At 62.0% G+C, this 21,066-nt stretch overlaps 2 protein-coding genes across 5 annotated transcripts in view; one reads left to right on the forward strand and one right to left on the reverse strand.

Moving 5' to 3' along the window:
• Positions 1-12,700, forward strand: part of DPYSL4 (dihydropyrimidinase like 4) — a 40,556-nt gene extending 27,856 nt beyond the window's left edge. For all 3 annotated transcript variants that reach the window (XM_074383124.1, XM_074383126.1, XM_039465370.2), the window contains 10 exons: positions 1,781-1,842; positions 1,938-2,018; positions 3,558-3,626; positions 4,063-4,183; positions 5,439-5,595; positions 5,876-6,017; positions 6,929-7,099; positions 7,659-7,838; positions 8,649-8,814; positions 10,147-12,700. In XM_074383124.1, coding sequence (XP_074239225.1) covers positions 1,781-1,842; positions 1,938-2,018; positions 3,558-3,626; positions 4,063-4,183; positions 5,439-5,595; positions 5,876-6,017; positions 6,929-7,099; positions 7,659-7,838; positions 8,649-8,814; positions 10,147-10,238 — 1,241 coding nt within the window. In that variant the 3' untranslated portion in view covers positions 10,239-12,700. The remainder of the gene's footprint in view (positions 1-1,780; positions 1,843-1,937; positions 2,019-3,557; positions 3,627-4,062; positions 4,184-5,438; positions 5,596-5,875; positions 6,018-6,928; positions 7,100-7,658; positions 7,839-8,648; positions 8,815-10,146) is intronic.
• Positions 12,605-21,066, reverse strand: part of STK32C (serine/threonine kinase 32C) — a 98,636-nt gene continuing 90,174 nt past the window's right edge. Inside the window, exons 11-12 of one of the 2 annotated variants that reach the window (XM_039465357.2) lie at positions 14,240-14,307; positions 12,605-13,274 (exon numbers count right to left, since the gene is read on the reverse strand). In XM_039465357.2, the coding sequence (XP_039321291.2) occupies positions 13,133-13,274; positions 14,240-14,307 (210 nt within the window). In that variant the 3' untranslated portion in view covers positions 12,605-13,132. Of the gene's footprint in view, positions 13,275-14,239; positions 14,308-20,396; positions 20,648-21,066 lie in introns of those variants that run through there. The other variant, XM_039465358.2, reaches the window with a different exon arrangement.

Raw genomic sequence — 21,066 nt, forward strand, 5'->3', positions numbered from 1 at the left:
ACCTGCACTCTGGGCGGAGGGCCCCTGCCCTGACCCTTTGTCCCAATGGCGCTGATCTGCCCTGGGGGCCGGTGTTAGATTTGAGTGGAAATTGGAGAAAAGTCACGTGAAGGCCCAACCTTCCCTAGTCAAGGGACGTATCCTGGAATCATCCCCCCGGGAAAGGACACAGCAGGCCCCTCATTTCTGAGAAAGGAGGCTGCCTCGGAGGCAGAGTTTGGGGATCCTTCCAGAGGGAGACCCTTTTCAACCTGGATCTGTGTTGTCACCTTTGCTGAAACAGACCAGCCAATAAACAATTTTAACGGTTTCCCCACAAAAAATCCCGTGAAGCTGAAACCACATCAGAGTTTCACAGTGGGTTTGACGAGCGGAGTTCAGGCTGAGAGCTCAGGCTCATCTAGCATGGGGGTCTGCTGGGCGGGCGTGAGGGGTTCTCTGCCTCCTCATCTGAGTCTGGCCCACAGCTTCCAGCCTGGAGCGGGGGTGGGATGGGGTCCAAGCAGGCCCAGGAGGCCGTAGACATCTGGCACTCCCAGGGATGCCTGCTGCCCGCCCCCTGCAGACCTGAAGGAGACGGGCATTTTTTCAAGGCCATTCCTGTGTTCCCATTCCCCAAAGGGTGACGGTCATCACCCAGGTGCCCCTTGGTGTCAGGACCTCTCACTTCCCTGCCCGGGGCTGGTGGAGCCTGTCAGCCTCGGTCCCTGGGCCTTGCTCTAGGCGGCTGCTCTGTCCCCGTGCGTGGACTCGGGTGGCCTGTGGCTTGGTGTCTCAGAGCAGAGGTGAAAGCAGGGCCTGTACCTCCCCTCACCCTGCTGGGGCAGTGCCGGTGGGGGCTCTGCTCCCCCAGAGCCATGCAAAGGTCGTAAGTCCTGTGCCCACTGGCTGGTGTTGCGGGACAGCGCCCATCCCAACCATCACCTTCATCAGACACTTGGAGGCAGGCCCCAATGCCAGGTCACATGCATGTTGCTACCTGGAGGGATGGCTTGTGCCGCACAAGGTGACTCAGTTTCCCCAGTGTGCCTTAGCTTGACATACTAGCACTTCCCACCCAGCGAGAAGGGGATCCACAGGCTGGATGGGTTTGAGTGATGGGAGGTTGGGACCCTGCCTCCAGGCCAAGGCAGGTCCCCCAGGAAGTACTGGGGGAAGTGGTGGACTCTGGCTGCCCAGGAAACAGCAGAGCTCAGCCCTCCTCCTGATTGGCCCCAATGTCAGAGGCAGCCCCCGGTCCTTCTGCTCGTCTAAGGGCCCAGCCCTGAGGTCTGGGCTGTCCCAGAAGCCTGCACTGTGAGCCAGGCATGGCAGGTGCGGCTCCGGGGCCCCGCAGGCAGGTGCCGGCTGTGCCGATGGCCAGAACGGAGGTCACCAGCACAGCAAGGCCTGAAGCCGCACTTCGAGGAAGGAGCCAGCAGAGCTCAGGCTGAGAGCCCAGGCTCAGACGCTCTTCCAGTAAGGGGGTCTGCTGGACGGGCGTGAGGGGTTCTCACCTGTGTTTGTCGCTGGGCGGACCATCAGTTCCTAACCCGGGGCACAGGAGCAGGCAAGGAGAACCCGGATGTGGCCGCCCCCGCCTCACTTCCCAGCGTGCTGGTGTGTGCGTGGAAGCGGGGATCTGCTCACAGGGCAGGCGAGCCAGCTAGGGAAGCACCTCAGGAGAGGGGCCTACGACCCCGGCCCTCTGGAGGGCGGGGAGCAGCAGAGGCTCCTCGGGTTGTGTGGCAGGTGACGGCCGAGCTCTCTGATGCCCCCCCCACCCCCACCTCTTCTCCAGGCGTGAACTCCTTCCTGGTCTTCATGGCGTACAAGGACCGGTGCCAGTGCTCTGACAGCCAGGTGAGGGCAGGCGTGAGGGGGAGCGGGCAGGTGAGTCCCCGGCTGCTGCTGGCGCAGGCGCAGTCCCCCCCAGAACCCACCACTTCTCTCCCCAGATGTACGAGATCTTCAGCATCATCCGGGACCTGGGAGCCTTGGCCCAGGTTCACGCTGAGAACGGCGACATCGTGGAGGAGGTGCCGTGCGGCGGCGGGGCGGGGGCTGCCATGGGGTGGGAGGGCTGCCATCATGTCGGGCTGCCGTGGGGCTGGAGGTGCTGTGAGGTGGGGGCTGCTATCGGGTGGGGGCTGCTGTGGGGCGGGGGTGTGCCGTGGCGTCCCAAGCTGCTGTGGGTTGGGGGTTTGCCATAGGGTGGGGCTGCCATCCTGTCAGGCTGCCATGGGGCAGGGGCTGCCGTGGCGTGGGGTTTCCTGTGGGCGGGGGGCTGTCCTGTCAGGGTGCTGTGGGGCAGGGGGGCTGCCGTGGGGCGGGATCAGAGGGTGACTTTCATGATACACAGACATCAGCACAGATTTCCACAAGAACTTGAGAGAGGGTCATAGCTTACCCAGCGTCAAAGGTCAACCTGTGAGTTAGGCTTGGGGGGCCTCTGAGGCCATAAAACAGCTTCTCCTAGATCCACACTTATTAAAAATACCTCAAAACCAAAGTCGCTGGGGGTCCATCGACCCCCGTGTCAGCCCCATGGATGGAGGCCCCTCCTGTGGAGCGGGGTCCTCTCTGGGGGTTGGGTTGCCACCTCCCTTCCAGCCAAGGGCACCCACGTTGACAGGGCCACATCCTTCAGACACATGCCACTGGGCTAGGGCGGACCTGAGGCTGCATGGGGCATGTACCCCCCAGACCATCGGGGTTATGGGGCCACGCGGCCTCCAAGCCCCTGGGCTCAGCACCTTGTTTCCTCCCCTCAGGCTCCGGCACCCACAGGTGCAGGTGGAGTTCAGAGTGGGCCACATCGTCCCCATGGGACCTCAGTGGGGGCCCCCACACAGGACACACCTCCCTGACACTGCAAGCCCACAGGGAGACTTCCTGGGACGGGACAGGCTCTGCCTGCCTCCTGAGCTCCTCGGGAAGGTGCTGGCACTCCAGCAGGGGCACGTGGGGGGTCCCCAGCGTCCTCCTCCACCCTTCCAGCTGCAAGGGCATCAGAGCGTCACAGACACCTCTGTGGCCCAAGCCTGGGCCCTAGCGGCACTGTCAGGAGGTGGTGCTGGGTCCGGGGGATGCTGCACACGCAGCGGAGGGAGACCCCACGTGTGGGAGCCTCAGAACCGGAGCTGCTTCTCCTGGCCAGCACCGTGTCTTCCCGACACCAGCGGGCACCATGGTGCACATCTCCAAGGAAGGGCAGAGCAGTCCCCACTCCTGACCTGCAGAGCCCTCTCACCCTGCACGCACCCCCACACGTGCCCCCGCTGGGGGAGGCAACGTGACGGGTGTGGTGTTGGGGTGGAGTCTTGGGGCCGTCAGCCAGGAGCCTTGGGCAAGCCCCTTCCGCTCTCCGAGCCGTCCCCCCCTCTGTGACTTGGGGAGCAGGACTCTCGCCTCTCCAAGCCCCCTCCACCCTCTATTCAGAGTTTTCTGTGGCTGCGAAACGCTGGGAGACCTGGGGGCCAGGACTGCTTGGGGAACGGGGCCTCCCGGCCATGGGCTTAGCATCCTGGACCCAGGCTCCCCTCGAGGCTGAAGTGAGGCTCCTGTGGTTTCTTTAGGAACAGAAGCGGTGGCTGGAGCTCGGCATCACCGGGCCCGAGGGCCACGTGCTCAGCCACCCCGAGGAGGTAAGCTTCCAGGGCACCACCGCGCACCCCACCCAGACCACTGCTGCTGGGCCCCTGCTGACCTTGGCCCTGGGCTGTGCGCACCCTGTCCTCATCTGGAGGCATGAATCCTTCCCCTGCCAGGCACTTGTTCCCCATCCCCCTGCTACCTTACAGCCTGGACCCTGGGCCCAGAAGGTGGTGCGGGCAGCCTGGACCCCAAGCTCTAGGCTGGGGCACCCGTCCTGGACCCTGGGCTCTAGGCTGGGGCACCCGTCCCAGACCCCGGGCTCTAGGCGTGGGCACCCGTCCCGGACCCTGGGCTCTGGGCGGGGGCACCCGTCCTAGGCTGCCTGAACCTGGGATCCCACAGGTGACCCCTGGGCACCGCCACTGCCCACACTGGTCTGGAGTCCCAGGGCCCTCGCCTGGCCTGATCCCCCCCCCCCATCCCCAGGTGGAGGCCGAGGCTGTGTACCGAGCAGTCACCATCGCCAAGCAGGCCAACTGCCCACTGTATGTCACCAAGGTGATGAGCAAGGGGGCGGCCGATGCCATCGCCCAGGCCAAGCGCAGAGGTGAGTGCCCAGCCCCGCCCCTGATGCCGGGGCCATGGGCTCAGCCTCCTGGGTGCAGCCCTGGGGAGACGCAGGCACCCCAAGTCCCTGCATCTCGGTGGGGCTGGACATGAGTCTCCAGCCTGGTTGCAGCAGCCGCTGCTCACCAGGGGCCCTGAGGCAAAGCGTGCAGCTGCTCGTCCTGTCTCCAGAGGGGTGGGCTTGGGGGGAATGGTGCCGAGTATCTGCGCCTAAGAGAATTCCAGTTCCACCAAGGTGGCCCCCACCCCACACTGGTATTTGCTGTGTCTAGAGCTGGGGTGCTCCTTGCCCACAGAATGCCAGCCAGCTGGAGCCCGGCACTGCAGACAGCCTCAGGCCTAGGCGTGGGAGGGGGCTGCACACAGCTGTGGTGATTGGCAGGGGCTTGACTGGGGTCTCCCAGATAGAGGCTGCTGAGCTCAGAGGGTCCAGGGAGCCCCAGCAATCACTGGGGCTGGAGCAGGCCCAGCATCCGGGTGCAGAACCCAGGTGACGGGGAAATGAGGGGCATCCTCAAGAAGGCCCCTGGGTCTGGTCTCCTCTGCCACCTGCTGTCCCTGCTGAATCCTGAGAGACCCGGTTTCTGGTTTTCTGGGCCTGCCTGAGGCTGTGCAGGTCCCTGGCGGGCCAGCGAGGGGCAGGGGGTGGGTGCACTTGTGTCTCCTGAATTGAGGGTTGAAACAGAAACCCACCCAGTTACATGGGAGAAGACTGAGGCATGCAGGTGTATGGGGTCTGCGGGGGCAGAGCCTGGGCCTCCCTCAGGACACCAAGCAGCCTGAGGGCAGCAGGCCAGGCTCTTCTCAGGGGTGCCCCATCCCACCTGGGAGCATTTCTCCCTCACCCACTGGTGGGAGCTACCTCAGCTCTGAGCTGGAGCCATGGTGAGGCCATGGCCAGGGGACCCAGGGCCAGCCAGCTGCCATGCAGTTCACTGTGCCTCACGGTGGCCCTGCTGGAATGCCCAGGGTCCTGGGTTGGCGTGTGAGCGGAGAGAGGACCTGGTGTTGGCAGGCCAGACTCTTTCCTGGAAGGACCCCAGGGGCAACCACATCTTCCCGAAACCCAGGCCCCTGCCCCGCCTCCTGCCCAGGGCCAGGGATGCTAGACTGGGGACAAGCTGTTCCAGGCCAAGAAAGTCAGGGGCAGTCAGGGGTGTCCACAGCAGCAGCACGTGGGGCCCTGTGGGGTGCAGGTGGCCAGCGGGGCATCTATAACAGACCTTGTGCTGCAGGGGTGGTCGTGTTTGGAGAGCCCATCACCGCCAGCCTGGGCACTGACGGCTCGCACTACTGGAGCAAGAATTGGGCCAAGGCCGCAGCCTTTGTCACGTCGCCCCCCATCAACCCAGACCCCACCACGGCGGACCACCTCACCTGCCTGCTGTCCAGGTAAGCAGCCGCTCCAGTTGGTCCCAGGTCAGCCGCGGGCTGCAAACCCTGCCAAGGCGTGGCCCACTGGTGGCCCCGACACCCCAGGCCTCTCCCACGGCTCCCTTGGGGCAGCCCAGACAGTGGAAGGTGGGCAAAGTCCGAGCCCTGTGGCTCCACCTGGGCCCCTGGCAGGAACCAGGCCTCCGGGATGACCTCCAGCCGCTGCGGCTGGAGCTGACCTGGCCTCTGGCGGCTCAGGAAGGCCAGGACCCCTCCTCTGACCCTGGCTTGTTTCCAGCGGGGACCTCCAGGTGACAGGCAGCGCCCACTGCACCTTCACCACTGCCCAGAAGGCCGTGGGCAAGGACAACTTCACGCTGATTCCCGAGGGCACCAACGGCATTGAGGAGCGCATGTCCGTGGTCTGGGAGAAGTGTGTGGTGAGCACAGACCTGCCGGGACACGCCGTCCGGGGAAGGGGTGCGGCAGGATTGTGACGGCGTGTTAGGAGGGAGCCCACCTAACCGGTGCCTGCTCGTGAAAGAGGTCAGAGCACGTGGGCCTCGGGGTGGCGTATCCCCACTAAGGGCACCTCGGACACGTAGTTCCGGCCCCTCCAGAAGAGACTCCAACAGTAGCGGGGCAGCTGGGACCACCCCGGCAGACTCGAGTTGCCCGGACACTGTGCTTGCAAGGGGCCCCACGCGGTGACGTCGCTGGTCTCCCTGTGATGCCCTCAGGACCCATGGCACACTGCCCTGTCCTCAGCCCCTCCCCTGGCGACAGCTCTTTCCCTCAGCCACTCTTGCCTCCTCAGCCTCCAGGGCTCCCCAAGGAGAGTCACGTCCTTCTGGGGACACAGGTGATGTCACTGACGATTCACCCTCCTGGAGCCTTCCTGGAAGCTCTACCCACAAAGTGAACACAGAAAGTAGGCTTTGTCCAGGAAGGGGCCCGCCAGCCAGCGTCACTGAAACGGACTCGCTGACTGAGCAGTGCAGCCGGGCAGGCGTTCTCACCCCCGAGTGCTGCCACGGCAAGGGCCGTGGGGAGCCCCGTCCTGACCTGCTGCCTGGGGGACACTCCAGCGTCTGTCCTCGAGGGGGCCCAGTATCCATCTTTTCAGGGTCCCAGCGACCCAGCATCTGACATTGCAGAGGCCTGGTGTCCAACTTGTGGAGGCCCGGTGGCCGGGTGTCAGTCCTCACTGGGGTCTGGTGTCCTGGTGTCAGTCCTCGTGGGGGCCCGGTGGCCTGACATCCAACCTTGGGGGTCCCGGCGTCTGTCCTTGTGGGAGCCCCACACCAGCCCCAGCTGTCCCCCTTAGCTGAGCCGCCGTCTCGTTCCTCAGGCCTCTGGGAAGATGGACGAGAATGAGTTTGTCGCGGTGACCAGCACAAATGCTGCCAAAATCTTCAATTTTTACCCAAGGAAGGGGCGTGTGGCCGTGGGCTCCGACGCTGACCTGGTCATATGGAACCCCAAGGCCACCAAGATCATCACAGCCAAGAACCACAATCTGGTAAGGGAAGGCAGCTGGAAGGCAGGGTTGGCATTTGCAGGGCTGGGAGCGTGAGGCAGCTTTCCCTGGAGAGGCCTCGCAGGACGGAGGCCCAGGCAGCAGCAGCGGTGGCCTCAGCCATCGCGGGGCCGTCCACACAGCCTGTCCCGGGCCAGGCACTGAAACAAGCCCTGTCCCCATCACCTCGCTGCATGGCGGTGACAACTGCGGCCCCTTGCACCCAGGAGGAGGCCAGGGCAGAGCAGTGCCGTGTGCACCTGCCTAGCCAAGGAGGAAGTGACCCTGCCTGTCCCCTTTGTCCTCGAGAGAAGCATGTGGCTTGAGAACGAGCTCTATAGGCTGAGGGGACCATCCCTGCGGAGTTCCAACCCCTCAACCAAGGGAGAAGTGATGGTCCCTGCCTGCCCACGCCTGTCCCCTTTGTCCTGGAGAGAAGCATGAGACGTGGAAACAAGCTCCGTGGGCTCAGTGCAGGCACGGCGGGCCTGCTCCACGCTGGGCGGCCGCAGTGTTCCAGCGGCTCTGTGGGGACACGGGACCCTCGTGCCTCTCTCCCCAGAACGTGGAGTACAACATCTTCGAGGGAGTGGAGTGCCGGGGAGCGCCCACAGTGGTCGTAAGCCAGGGCCGCGTGGTGCTGGAGGACGGGAACGTGCTCGTCACCCCGGGGGCAGGCCGCTTCATCCCTCGGAAGACATTTCCAGACTTCGTCTACAAGAGGATCAAAGCTCGAAACAGGGTAGGGCAGGCCCCGAGAGGGTGTCATGCAGGTGGCAGGTGGGCGGGGGTGAGTTCTGGGCCCAGGACGCACCTCCTGTAAGCCTGGCCCAGCCCCAGGAGGCATCAGGAAGGGAGTGGAGCCACTGCTTGCCCACAGCCCTGGTGGGCCTAAGTGGGGCAGGGCCTGCTCCGGGAAGGGGACAGAGGAGCCCCCATGGCACTGGGACCCCAGCTGGGTGCCACCTCGGTCATCCACAGTGGCCAAATGCAAATATGAAGTGAGCAGAAAGCCACCTCCTCACGGGAGCCACAGGTGGGACCTTAGTGGGTCCTTCTGGGATTCCCCGAGGACAGACGTGCACACGGATGTGTGGACTGGGGCATGAGCGCCCCTCCATTCGGGCTCTCAGGAGCTCAGCCGTGGGGGCACCTCCCGTGGCCTTCCAGTTTCTTAGCTGGGCAGTGCCATGCTTGCCCTGGTATGGTCCGCCAGGTGCTTCCCACGTGTGCAGCGATGCGATACGGTGGTGAGTGGCGTCCGTGCACACAGGCGCACATGGGGCCTCGGGGAGGGAGGTGTGAGCACGTACACCCGTGTCTGTAAGACCGAGGGAGGGATGTGCACACACATGTAGGCAGGACGGTGGGACCTCGGGCAGGCATTGTACACGTGCGGGGAGGTCTGTGAGGAGGGAGGTGTGTGTGAACATGGTTGTGCAGCCCTCCAGGGGAGCCCCAAACCCCTGAAGCTGGCAGTGGAGAGGCGCAGAGCAGGCCCAGCCATCCAGCTGCCCATGCTGAGCCCTTCATGCCCGTCTCTGGCCCGCAGCTGGCGGAGATCCACGGTGTGCCACGTGGGCTGTATGACGGGCCCGTGCATGAGGTGATGGTGCCTGCCAAGCCGGGGAGCAGTGCCCAGGCCCGCGCGTCCTGCCCAGGGAAGATCTCAGTCCCTCCTGTGCGGAACCTGCACCAGTCGGGGTTCAGCCTCTCTGGTAAGTTGGGCCTCAGGCACCGGTGGGGGTGAGGGGCCTCGGGTGCCAGGGCCCCGCCTGTGCCCAGAGGAGCTGCAGGGCCCACCCTCACCTATGGGGCACATGGAAGCAGCCAGCAGGAGACTGGGGCAGGAGACGCTGCTGAGGGTGTCATGGGGGCCGAGGGCTGAGCCCACTTGAGGCGGCCCCTCCTGCCCAGCGTCTGCCTGGGGCAGCTGTGATGAGCCCCCCAACTTGAGGACAGTGTGCTGGGGTGGGGCTGTCAGGTGGAGCCCGGGGTGAGCATGGATCCAGCCTCAGGGGAGGTGAGGGGGCCTGACGGGAACCCCAGGATCATTTGGAATCCAGGTCCCCACCCAGCCAGCCCCAGAACCAAGCGTGAGGTGTGAGAGGGGTCTGAGCTGTGTCCAGGGGCCCAGAGGGACAAGCAGGAAGGCGTGTGAGGGCCCCGGCCGCCAGCGTCTGGCCTCTGGCATTTGATGGTGCTTCTGGTGCATCCTCCCTGCACGGGCAGGTGACAGCAGGCCCTGCTCACCTCCCAGGGCCTCAGGCCGGGCTCAGGTCCCTGAGAACCTGCCATTTCTGGGAGGCTGGGGGGCCGCCTTTCCTCACCTGGGGCCACAGCAGGGATGAGGCAGCACTGGCCCGGGCTCCTCTCAGGACAGGAAGGGGTTCCTGCAGATCAGCCTGGAGTTTGCAGCCCCTCAGGCCTCGGGGATCTCCTGGCAGCCTCCTGTGCATTCCCCCACCCCCAGTGCACCCCGGGCCTCGGGATCTCCTGGCAGCCTCCTGTGCATTCCCCCACCCCCAGTGCACCCCGGGCCTCGGGATCTCCTGGCAGCCTCCTGTGCATTCCCCCACCCCCAGTGCACCCCGGGCCTCGGGATCTCCTGGCAGCCTCCAGTGCACCCCCCAACCCCAGTGCACCCCGGGCCTCGGGATCTCCTGGCAGCCTCCAGTGCACCCCCCACCCCCAGTGCACCCCGGGCCTCGGGATCTCCTGGCAGCCTCCTGTGCATTCCCCCACCCCCAGTGTACCCCGGGCCTCGGGATCTCCTGGCAGCCTCCTGTGCACCCCCCCCAACCCCCAGTGCACCCCGGGCCTCGGGATCTCCTGGCAGCCTCCTGTGCACCCCCCACCCCCAGTGCACCCCGGGCCTCGGGATCTCCTGTGCCTCCCCATGTGCCGCAGGCCTCGAGGACGGGAGACCTGGTCTCCTTGGCCTTCTGGTTCTGGCCCCACTGACACAGTCACTGAATCTGCCTCCCCGCTTGGATAGGAGGGACTCTGCCCCTGCCCCATTCTCTCCTGCCCACCCTGCCCTTTCTCAGGGTCTCAGGCTGACGACCACATCGCCCGACGCACGGCACAGAAGATCATGGCACCACCCGGCGGCCGCTCCAACATCACCTCTCTCTCCTAGACGCCCAGGCCCTGCCCTCTGAGCCCTGCTGGCCCCACCCGAGGCCAAGGGGGCCCCAGGGGACTTGCCCCCCTTAGCATTATCCTTTGTAGACATTTCTTGAAGGTGCTTGGCGGCCTTGCCTTCCCCCTCCCCACAGGCTCTCCTTGTGGGGTCCCAGGTCCTACTGCCATGAGGCCCTCAGAGAAGGGCTGAACCTGGGAAGATGTCACTGCCAGGGTGAGGCGGCGCCACACAGCAGGGATGGTGCCAGCGGCCTGAGCTCGGGCACCCCAGTGCCCACTGAGCCCGGCCTGGGTACAGGGAACCCGCCGGGCGGCACAGAGCGCGGGAGCACCCTGACACCAGGGCGTGCCTGGTGGGTGTTTGCGCCACCTCCCCACGCCCATCACTGCCTCGCAGAGCCCCATGCTCATGCAGCCCCTCCCCAGAGGCCTGTGCCCGTGGCAGGCCAGGGAGGTGGTGGGAGCAGAGCCCTCCGCCCTGCACAGCTGCTGAGACTTCAGGGAGCCATCGGAACTTGGTGCAGCAGAGCCCGCCCGTGGAGGGTCCTTTTCCACACCCCGAGGCCCACGCCTGAGCTTTCGTAGCAGCCCCCGTCCAGGGAACCCTCGTGATCCTTTAGGAAGACACTGCCCTTTCATTACAGATTCTGTGTTTCCGTAGGCTTCTTAGTAGCAGCTTTGTACGTGAGGACACGTGTAGGCAGGAGCCTGTGCATGCCAACCACCGCCTGACAGACGGGCGTCACCCGGCCTCTGATGTGAATCAGGCCCATTAAAGACGTCTGGTGCGTGGAAAACGCGTCTCCTCTCCCCCACACCATCTCTGCACGGCGGCCCGGCTGGCTGTGGCTGGTCCGATGGCTCCTGCAGCCACGGCTCTTCTTTCCTGCACAGCGCTGCTATGCACAACAGGGAGGGGCTTGTCCACTCACAGGGTAGAGGAGCAGCAGGGCAGCCTGGGTGGGGCAGAGAGGGGCCCCCACACTTCTCACCGGACAGCTGTGGCTGCCCCAGAAGGCCAGCAGCATGCACAGGAGTGCCCGGAATCCAGGCACACAGCACTGCCACAGATGCAAGGCCAGCCAGCCACAAGGCTCCGACCCGAGCCCCCGAAGGTCATGACTATGGTGCTGGGGCATACCTTGTTCCATAAAATGGGTACTAGTTCGTATTCTAGGTGTGGACGTTCCCAGATAGCTGTCCTCACACCAAGAGCAGGGCCTGGCCCTGATCACTGGGCTCTCACTACTGGCTGACAATGAGCACGGAGGGCCGCGGACTCGCCTCCTGCCACCAGCTCTCCGGGCCCTGCCCAGGCACCGATGGCGATGGGGAATTTCCTGCCGTGGTCTCTGGGGACCGTGGACAGGTGCATCTTTGACCCTGGGTTTCTCAGAAAGCAGTGCTGATCCCAGGCAGCAGCCCTGGAGGAGGCCCTGGGTCCTCAGCGTTCCCTTCTCAGGGCTCCTTCTGGCCCAGCTGTGGGAGTTGGCATCCCTGGCTCTCCCCCAGGGTTAGGGTGATCAGGGGAACCAGACAGCACCCATACCCCACCAGTGTCTCAGGGAAGGACAAGGAGCACCACCTGCCATGTTCCCCAAACGCACTTACAAACCCCACACCTCTCCTTCCCCCGCACCTGCCTCTGACATCCCCACGTTTCCGCCGAGCACATGGCCACCGCGGGGCCTTCACAGGGATCGGGCCACCCTTCCTGGGGGTGACTTGGGCGCCATGTCCCCCATGTGAGCTGCAGGCTACTTCCTTCCGGGATTCAGAGGGACGGGGAGCTGCGCCGCCCGCCTCGGACTTAGCTCGGCCAGTTCTTCCCCAGATGTTCTTCAGCCTGTTGCTATCTCAGCCCACCTAAGAACGGGAGGGCCCTGTTTGCCAGGGGTGCAGCAGGGATCGTGGATACGGGTTTGGACACATGTGCTCCACGGTTGCTGTCCTGGGAGGGCGCACAGACCCGACACGTGCATTCCTCCAGAGGAACGGAGTTCTGGGCTGACGGGCCGGGCCCATTCTCCAGTGGGACCAGAGAGCAGCGCACAGGCCGTTTATCCAGTTACAGTCCCAATGACAGAACCACCCAGCCACAGCGAGAGGCCTGCGTCCCTTCTTGGAGGGCCGAGCACTGCCTGGCACCGTGGCGGCTCCACCGTGCGTGGTGCTGTCCTGGGCTCCTGCCTCCAGCACCGTCAGCGCCTCCCACAGCCTTATGGCTCCAGGGCCCCGGAGACAGGCACTCCTGCCATGCTGTGCTCCTGGAGCCCTGGGGAGGCTCTGCTCCAAGGAGCTGCTCACCCCAAGTCCAGCTGGGCCTGACGGCTCGGCAGACACAGGAGACACCACACCAAGCGCTTCTCACACTGTAATTCTCAGAGGTGAAAACTATACAGAAGAGCAGAAATTGCTGGAGCAGTGTGATCAGAAAACATCTGCCTCCCCACCCGCTACCCACAGCCCGCGCCCTTGACCTCCAGGAACTGGGCCGAGCCTGGGCACCCTCGGCCCAGCTGCAGGTGCTCACCTTGTGAAGTGGCCCGTGCCCAGCCTCGGGGCCAAGCGGGGCCAAGGGCTCCTTCCCATCTGCGGCCCCGGCCCCCTGTGCGCAACAAAGGGGCGCCCAACAGTGCTTCTGCCATTGGGTGGGTCCCGGGGCCCGCGGGCAGTGCCCTCCTTGCTGGCCTCCACAGGTGCCTGCTGCACCCACAGCCTTGTCCCGTGCACCACACGAACCCGAGGTATGAAACGTGTCCAGGGCACTGTGGGCACTGCCAGCCAGGCTGCTGGGTGGGAACGTGAATGCCAGGCTTCCGCCCCGTGGCCCTCCTGGCAGCCGAGTCTCCAAACCAGCCTGAGGGTGAGGACCTCGGGTGTCCCGGCCTAGCCGCTCCCGGCCGAGGGGCAGATGGGGCCACACATGGGCAAAGCGGAGGGTTCTGCCTCGTCTTCCAGAGGCTCCGCGACATCCCTGGGCCCAAGGGCGGGGAGAGGCTCGCTCAGGAGGTCCTGGCTCCTCTTCAGCCTGGGGTGGCAGAAACACATGGAGGGAATTACACCCCCACCACCCCAGCCTCATTGTCCCATGACCTGCCCACAGGCTTACGGAACAGGCCATGGCATGGGTGCCCAAGTATGGGCCGCAGGCTGGGTGTCTGCTGGAAAGGCCACGCCCCCGATACACTCACGGGGGCGGGCAGGGGCATGCGACAATGCTGGCGAGGCTCGGCGTGTTTCCAGCCAGAAGGCCTGAGTGTGCAGGTGCCACAGGTCAGCGACCTGGGAAGGAGGCTTGGCTGAACCTCATTTGTCACCCAGACCTCTGATCCCAGGGTGTCGGCCAGTGCCCTCACCTGCCCGCACATCCTGCCCACAACAGCTCAGACCACTCCCCTTCAGGAGGCCCTGGTGCAAGCCCAGGGCGCACCCATCCTCCGTGGGCCCCACTGTGGCAGCCGCTCTTGTCCCTGGTCTGCCTTGCCGGCCGTCAGCCACCTTTGCCCTTTCTGTTCCCTCGTACTTGCAGTTTGGGAAAGGTCAGCTGAGTGACGGAGGGCGTGCCTGCGCCGGGAGTTAACGTGGCTCTGACAGGGCCTCCTAGGAAGCCCCTCCCCTTGTCTGGAAGCAACTGGTCTCCTCCCAGAAGATTCCAGCCACAGGCCCCGAGTGGAGCCCAAACACGCCACAGCCTGGCAGCGGCCTCCCGCCGCTCCCCTCCACAGCTGCTGCTCAGAGTCCCTAAAGAGAGCAGGGGCCATGCACCCCAGGCCCATGAAGGTCACGTGGCTGTGGGGTGGGGGTGGGGTCTCAGGACTTGTGTGAAAGCAAGGCCACACACCCCAGGCCCACGGAGGTCACGTGGCTGCAGGGTCTCGGGACTTGTGTGAGAGCAGGGCCACATACCCCAGGGCCACAGACGTCAACTCATGTGACCAAAAAAACCGTAACCTCGGCCCCATTTTCCACGCTTACCCACCCCCACACACTCACTTTTCTCTGTTAAAAATCACGAAGTCTTGCTGGATTGCATCAAGGCAGTCCTGAAGATAGTCGTTCTCCTGTGGACGGAAAGACACATGTGAGTCTGTGGGGGACGGTGACCGGGTCCCACCCACGTCCGCTCGGGTGAGTATCTGGCATCCCTGCCAGGCCTCCACCGTGGCTTTCTTTGGATGATGGCCTCTTCCTTACTGAAGCGTCCCGCCCCCCGCCAGCAGCCAGCCTGGCATCTCCACGGGTGATTCACCCAAGCCCCGAGGGATGCCAAGGCCCAGGACCCTTGCCTGGGGGTGGATGGCGTGGACTTGCTCCATGGGGCCTGCAGGACCAGGCACAAGCTGTTCTCTGCAGCACTTTGCTGGAAACCCCTCCCCTGCTGGGCCTCTCCCCTTGCTGGGTTCTCCCAGCCCCTCATCACAAGACACACAGGCCTGGGATGCTGCCTGGAGAAGCCTGGAACCAGGGCTGGCCTGTGGGCTGAGGGTGCCCAGCAGGACCCACCCTTGGAGATGTGTGATAGGCAGCAGGACCACTGCCCAAGACGCGGCGGGGGACGTGGGTGGGCTGCCGGTGGAGGGGTGCTGGCCGCGCGGTGCTGGCGTGGTGTGGGGCATCGTTCAGGGGACCGGGAACTACCAACGTGCGGGCAGTCGGCAGACGCAGCTCAGCCAATCGCAGTGGAGAGTACAGAGCCACGGGCCTGGAGGCGGCGTTGAAAGGGCCCCGCCTCCGGCAGCTGAGGGCAGAGGACACCCACTTTCGAGGACTGGAGAACCTCCGATCCACAGCCTCGGGAAGTCACCCCGAGACGGAGGGAGCTGGGCCCTGGAGGCCGGAGGGGACGTGTGCGTGGGCGCACGTGACAACGCTCACCCCGATCTAGATACACAAAAGGTACGGGAAAACCCAGTGCTCCCATCTCACGGGACCACCGCCCCACACGACTGGCCAGTGGCAGAGGTGGCGTCAGGCAGTGCGTGATCACGTGCGTCCACCCGAGATGGACAACGGCTTTCACGGCCCTGCCCCAGGGCTGAGGGCGCTCTTCCCTGTCACGGTGTCATCCACGCCTCGACACTGGGCACTCTCACCCACGATCCCTGGATCCTGTTGGTTTTTTTTTGAGATGGAGTCTCACTCTGTGGCCCAGGCAGTAGTGCAATGCGGCCATCTCGGCTCACCGCCAACTCTGTCTCCTGGGTTCAAGTGATTCTCCTGCCTCAGCCTCCCGAGTAGCTGGAATCACAGGCATGTGCCACCACACCCAGCTAATTTTTGTAGAGATAAGGTTTCACCATGTTGGCCAGGCCAGTTTTGAACTTCTGACCTCAGGTGATCCACCCACCTCAGCCTCTCCAAGTGCTGAGATTACAGGCGTGAGTCACTGCACCCGGCCCCGTGGATCCTATTAATGCTGACTGCAAGTACTCTGGACACCCGGTAACCACACATCCGGAGTGCAGGAGATCAACCCTGTGACGACGCGGAAACCTGTACTCGGCAACGTTTCAGGGATCTGGTGACGTCCGTCACACTGGGACGCGCCCATCTGGGAGAAGGATAAGCCATCTCACCTTGCACCTCTTCCCTCTAGGAAGGAAGCGTAGGGCTTGGCACATTTCCCGGGTTTGTGGAGCCGCTCACATTCCTCACCCCGAGGCAGTGTTCTCTGTGCTGTCCTGGATCTGTGGTGGTGTGACGGTCTCACCCTGGCAGCGGGAATGTGGACTCTTTCTTCCCAGCCCTGCATGGGCTCCGGGGATTGTCCCGCCTGCTCCTCCTGGGAGGGCCAGCACCTGGCTGAGGGCTCAAGAAGCCACCAGCAGACTCCCACGCGCTCTGCAAGCAGCCCTCTCCTCCACGTGGCGCTCTTCCTCCAGGGTTTGCCCTGCCACTGTGGCCTCCCCTACAGGAGACATGTCCTGGCAGGAGACGTGTGCTTAGCCATCGAGAAGAGAGGTAGATTGGGTGATCTGCTGGGTCCCCGCACTCTCTGGTCTAACCCTGATACAGACAAGCGTGCAAACCCTGGCTGGCCAAGTGATGGTGACCCGAGGCTCAGATCACTCAGGGATGAAGGTCCGAGTGACGCTCAGGGCATGACTGAGCCACCAGGATCCTGAGATTCATAGCAACACAGGTGAGAGGCTCTGGGGTGGATGCCGGGGACACAGAACGCGAGTGCTTGCCCTGGCCCTGTGCACAGCCAGCAGCAGGGGGCTGTCGGCCATCCTCCCGCCTCCACGGCCACGTTTTCCTAGGTAGAGAGGCCACCGGAAGCCGGAGGAGCTGCTCCAGAAACATCTGGAAGAAGTGGTTCTGAGTGGTGCCTGAGCCCGGCTGTAGGGCGCTGAGACGTGCGACCACGACCCCTTTCCACAGGGACTCTCTTCCCCAAGGGCGTGGGGCGCCGCCAGCGGGACAGCACCGCGGTGTCTGTGCCTGGCCTGGATCCGTCCTGCCCTTCGTCCAACGGCCTCCGCCTGCGCCTCTTCCTCAGCGGCCTGCCCTGGGTGGCTGGAGCCCTTTGCCCGCGCACACAGAGCCAGGAGGCCACAGGGGCGCCCTTCGCCCATGACTGACGGGTGTGGGCACTTGAAAGCCCAGCGCCGTCAGGACAGGTGACCTCTTCAGTCACGGGCGATGCTCCTGCGTCCCGAGGGCTGAAGCCACTTCCCACAGGGGTTCCGGATTTCTGCTTGACAGCCAAGCCCTGCTGTCATTTCCCGTCCCGCAGGCAGTGGGGGGTGGGGGTCTCTCCTGGAGGAGCTGAGTAACTCCCACAGGAATCCCCATCTCGGGGCCCCGTGGCACCTCCACACGTGCTGAGATGCAGCCTCGGACCCCAGATGTCACCCACAGCGACGAGAGGCCCGGGAAACGGACCGGGCTTCCACCCCCGACGCCATCGCACACCTGCCTGGCAGCTCCGGTGCCGCTGCCGAACCTCTTGGCATTCACTGGAAACGCTAGGCAGCAGAGCAGTCAAATCATGTCCAAAAAGATCAAAACCGGGGGCTCCACAGGTCCTGATTTGAAAGCTTGCTACAAAGCTGCCGTCATCAGGACGGTGGGGTCCCGGTTCAGGGCAGACATCAGGACCGATGGGATAAAACGGCAAGTGGAAAACCAGGTGTGATGTCAAAGGCCATTCAAAGGGGAAAGAAGCGTCTTTTCAGCAAACGGTGCTGGGACAATCAGAGACCCACCGTCGAGAGCATGAAGCTGGACCCGCCCCGACACTGATCACAGAAGTCAACTCAAAATGGATCAGAGCTTAAACCATACACACTTAGAAGAAAGTGTGGGAGTCAATCCCCGTGGCCTCAGCTGAGGTGATGGATCCTCAGCAAAGCAGAGGTGCCAAGCAGGAAATGGCCGCAGCCCGTGCCAAGGTCCGAGACTTCCCTGCGGCAAATGGTGCCCTCAAGAAAGAGAAGAGAAGATCTGCCCGTCACCTGCCCGAGAAGACACCGGAGTCCAGGAAATAAAATACATGACCGACGAAGAAACACAAGACGAGCCAGGACTCTGGCCTCTGCTCGGCCGCAAACAACCTGGAAGGTCTCGTTCCCACCCCGGCAGCGGAAATGATGCTGAACGAATGAAAGCCGATGACTTTTCCTGGACACATCAGAGCACGAAGGTCAAAGCACTGCCACGAGCCCAAAGTCTGGAGAGTCAGGTGAGCAGGGTCACAGCTGAGACCCGCTGGCCTGGAGCAGAGCTGACGGCACGGGAGCTGCAGGGGCACCTCCTGGGCAGCCCTGGGGAACCGCCGCAGCCGAGGGCAGGGCTCCTGGACGCCCATCTTACGGGGCCCCAAGCCTTCCATGGGTTTCCCCTCCAGGAACCCTGCCAGGTCTTAACGAAGCCAAGGAAGATCCCTTCCAGGCTCTGGCGTGGGAGGGGAACAGTCAGCACTGTGACTGACACCGGGAGCATTCTCCACGGCAAATGGGATTTGCTCTCTGAGGGAAAGGCTTAGCTCACTTGGGGGAAGACTGTTTTTCGGCCTGTACCCCGCTTTAGCCTTTCTGTCTCACCTACGGGAGGGGAAAAGCAGATGAACAACTGTGAACCAAGGGGCACAGGCCCCCGAGACTGAGATTTAGTCACAGACAGTGGAACACTGCCCTCCCTGCCACCTTCTCAACCCCCCAGCCGGGCCTCCGCAGCAGGAGGGGATTCCAGCAGGAAGGGCTGCCAGGGACCCTCCGAGGAGGACGATTTAGGGAAGCCCAAGGGTAGCTGAGGAAATGGAATCGAATGTGAAGCCGCTGGACCCACAGCTACGCAGACATTAAACCCCGCCCCAAACCTGGCCAGGTAACGTAAGCCTCACACCAAAGGCCTGTCTGCTTCAGTTCCTACTGCCAGACACAGCGCGTCCAGCTCTCCACGAAAACCACAAGGCATACTACAAGCGGGAAAAAATCAAGGGTGCAGAGAATGCACGCATGAGAAGGGACCCACCTACAGCACCTGTGCGGAGATGATCGAACGGGAAATTCAAAATAACTCCGATTCACATGGTAAAGGCCCGACGGGGCGGCGTACGCAGAGAGGCGGACGCTGCGAGGAGGGCTCAAAAAGACACACTGGGGACAGAAATGAGGGTGCCTTTGACGGTTCCTCAGGAGCCCGGATCCAGACGAGGAAGGTGTGGGTCAAGGTGGCCGGGGACACCTGTGTCACTTCTAGCTAAATAATTACAAGCTTGCTCGGCTCAGAGTGCACGGATGTTTATACACCGAACTCAACTATATTGTTGGTGCAGTTAATTAGAAACAAGCGACAACAGGAGGCCTAGGGTAAAGACCATCCCGCGGTGGCACCAGGGACACCGGGGTGGCTGCGGAGCAGGGAATACGGCTCTGGTCCCACGAGTGCCCTCTCAGCATGGGGACTGCATGACAGCCTCGTGAAGAGGGCTTGTGCAAAGATCTCTGAGAAGGGAGGCGACCTCTGCTCACAAGACCCAGGAGGGTCTTTGCAGATGGGAGCTGGTGAGGAGGAGAAAAGCCTTGCAGGGCAGCGCTCAGGAACCCCTCAGGCTCTGCGGAGGTTCTGGGATATGGAGTGATTTCGATTGCTCTATGATAGAAGCCCCTGATGCACTAGGTGTGGTCAGACCTGGTGGTTCCTCACCTGCTGCACTTCTGACGCAGCCGCATCCTGGTATCAATCAGTGATCAATGCAGAGCTCAGGCTTAGCATGTCTTAGAGGGATCTCCAGTGCTCTCAGCCCAGCTATGTTACCCCTTCCACACCCATAAAATCAGTGAGATTACGCACATAATAAACGTGTTTGGAGCCCAGAGCTAATGCTGTTCGCACGCCTGCGCTGGTCCCCTGGACACATGCTGCAAATCCTACTCTCGTGTGTCTGTATTTCTTTTTCTCATCGCTCGTCACTGCCAGGACTAAGGGCAACCACGTATGGGGTTGGGGCTGGTCCCCAACAGGAAGGAATCTACAAGCTTGAAGAAATGTCAACAGAAACTTCTCAAACTGAAATGCAAAGAGAAAAAAAGAGTGAAAAAAATGAATGGAATATCCAAGAGCTATGGGACAATTTCAAAAGGCACAACATACGCATAATTGGATTTCCAGCAGGAGAAGGGAAACAGAACAGAATATTTGAAATAATAATGACTGGGAATTTTCTGAAATTAATGACAAACACCAAACTACAGATCCAGGAAGCTTAGAGAACACCAAGCAGAATGAATATTTAAAATAATCTGCACCTTGGCATTATTATTATTCGAACTGCAGAAAACCAAAGACAGAAAATCTTGAAAGGCACTAGGGTTGAGGGGTGGGAAGGAATCCTACTTAAAGAAAAAAAAAAAAGAGTTAGAGCAGATTTCTTGTTAGAAATCACATAAGCAAGAGTGGAGTGAAATATCTGAAGTGTTGAAGGTAAAAAAACCTACCAGTCTAGAATTCTATACCCAGCGAAATTATTCTTTAAAAGTGAAAGAAAAATAAAGACTTTTGTTGACAAACAAAAAGGGCAGGAATTTATCTCTACTAGACCTGTCCTAGAAGACATGTTAAACAAAGTTCTTCAGGGGAAGGAACGTGATTTAGGTCAGCAACCTGGGTCCACATAAAGAAAAGCAGTGCTTTAGAGGAGGAATAAAGGTAAAATGAAAATTTTAATGTTCTTAATTGATCCATAAGATAGCTGTTAAAGTAACAGCAGTAACAATGTAGTGAGTAACTGTAGCGTACAGATAAATGAAGTGCATGACACCAATGTCGTCAGGAACAGGAGGCACGCAGGAGGGGTCTGTCACAAAGCACACACACTGCACGCACATGGGCAGAGTGTCAGGTGAAGGTAGACTCCCATATGCCAACGGTATACGGCAATGTCCAGGCCAACCGCTAAAAATATTCCAGAGAGAAGTATAGTTAATATGCTAGGAGAGGAGATAAACTAGAATCATATAAAAATCCTTAATTAAAACCAGAAAAGGCAGAAAAATAGGGAAAAGGGAAAGCACAAATCCAGCCAATAGATGACAGTTACAAACATGGTAGGCGTCATGTTGAACTGTATCAACGAACATTTAGTCATGAGACAGCATGTCTCTCTCTTGCCCGGGCTGGAGGGCAAGGGCAGGATCATAGCTCACTGCAGCTTTGAACTCCTGGGCTCACGGGATCACTCCTACCACCTCAGCCTCTTGGGTGGCTGGTATCACAGATGTGTCCCACCACACCCAGCTAATTTTCAATTTTTTAAATAGAGACAGGGTCTTGCTGTGTTGCCCAGCCTGGTGTCAAACTCCTGGGCTCAAACA

This window comes from Saimiri boliviensis, chromosome 12 (assembly GCF_048565385.1).
Source record: "Saimiri boliviensis isolate mSaiBol1 chromosome 12, mSaiBol1.pri, whole genome shotgun sequence".
Taxonomy (NCBI): Eukaryota; Metazoa; Chordata; class Mammalia; order Primates; family Cebidae; genus Saimiri; species Saimiri boliviensis.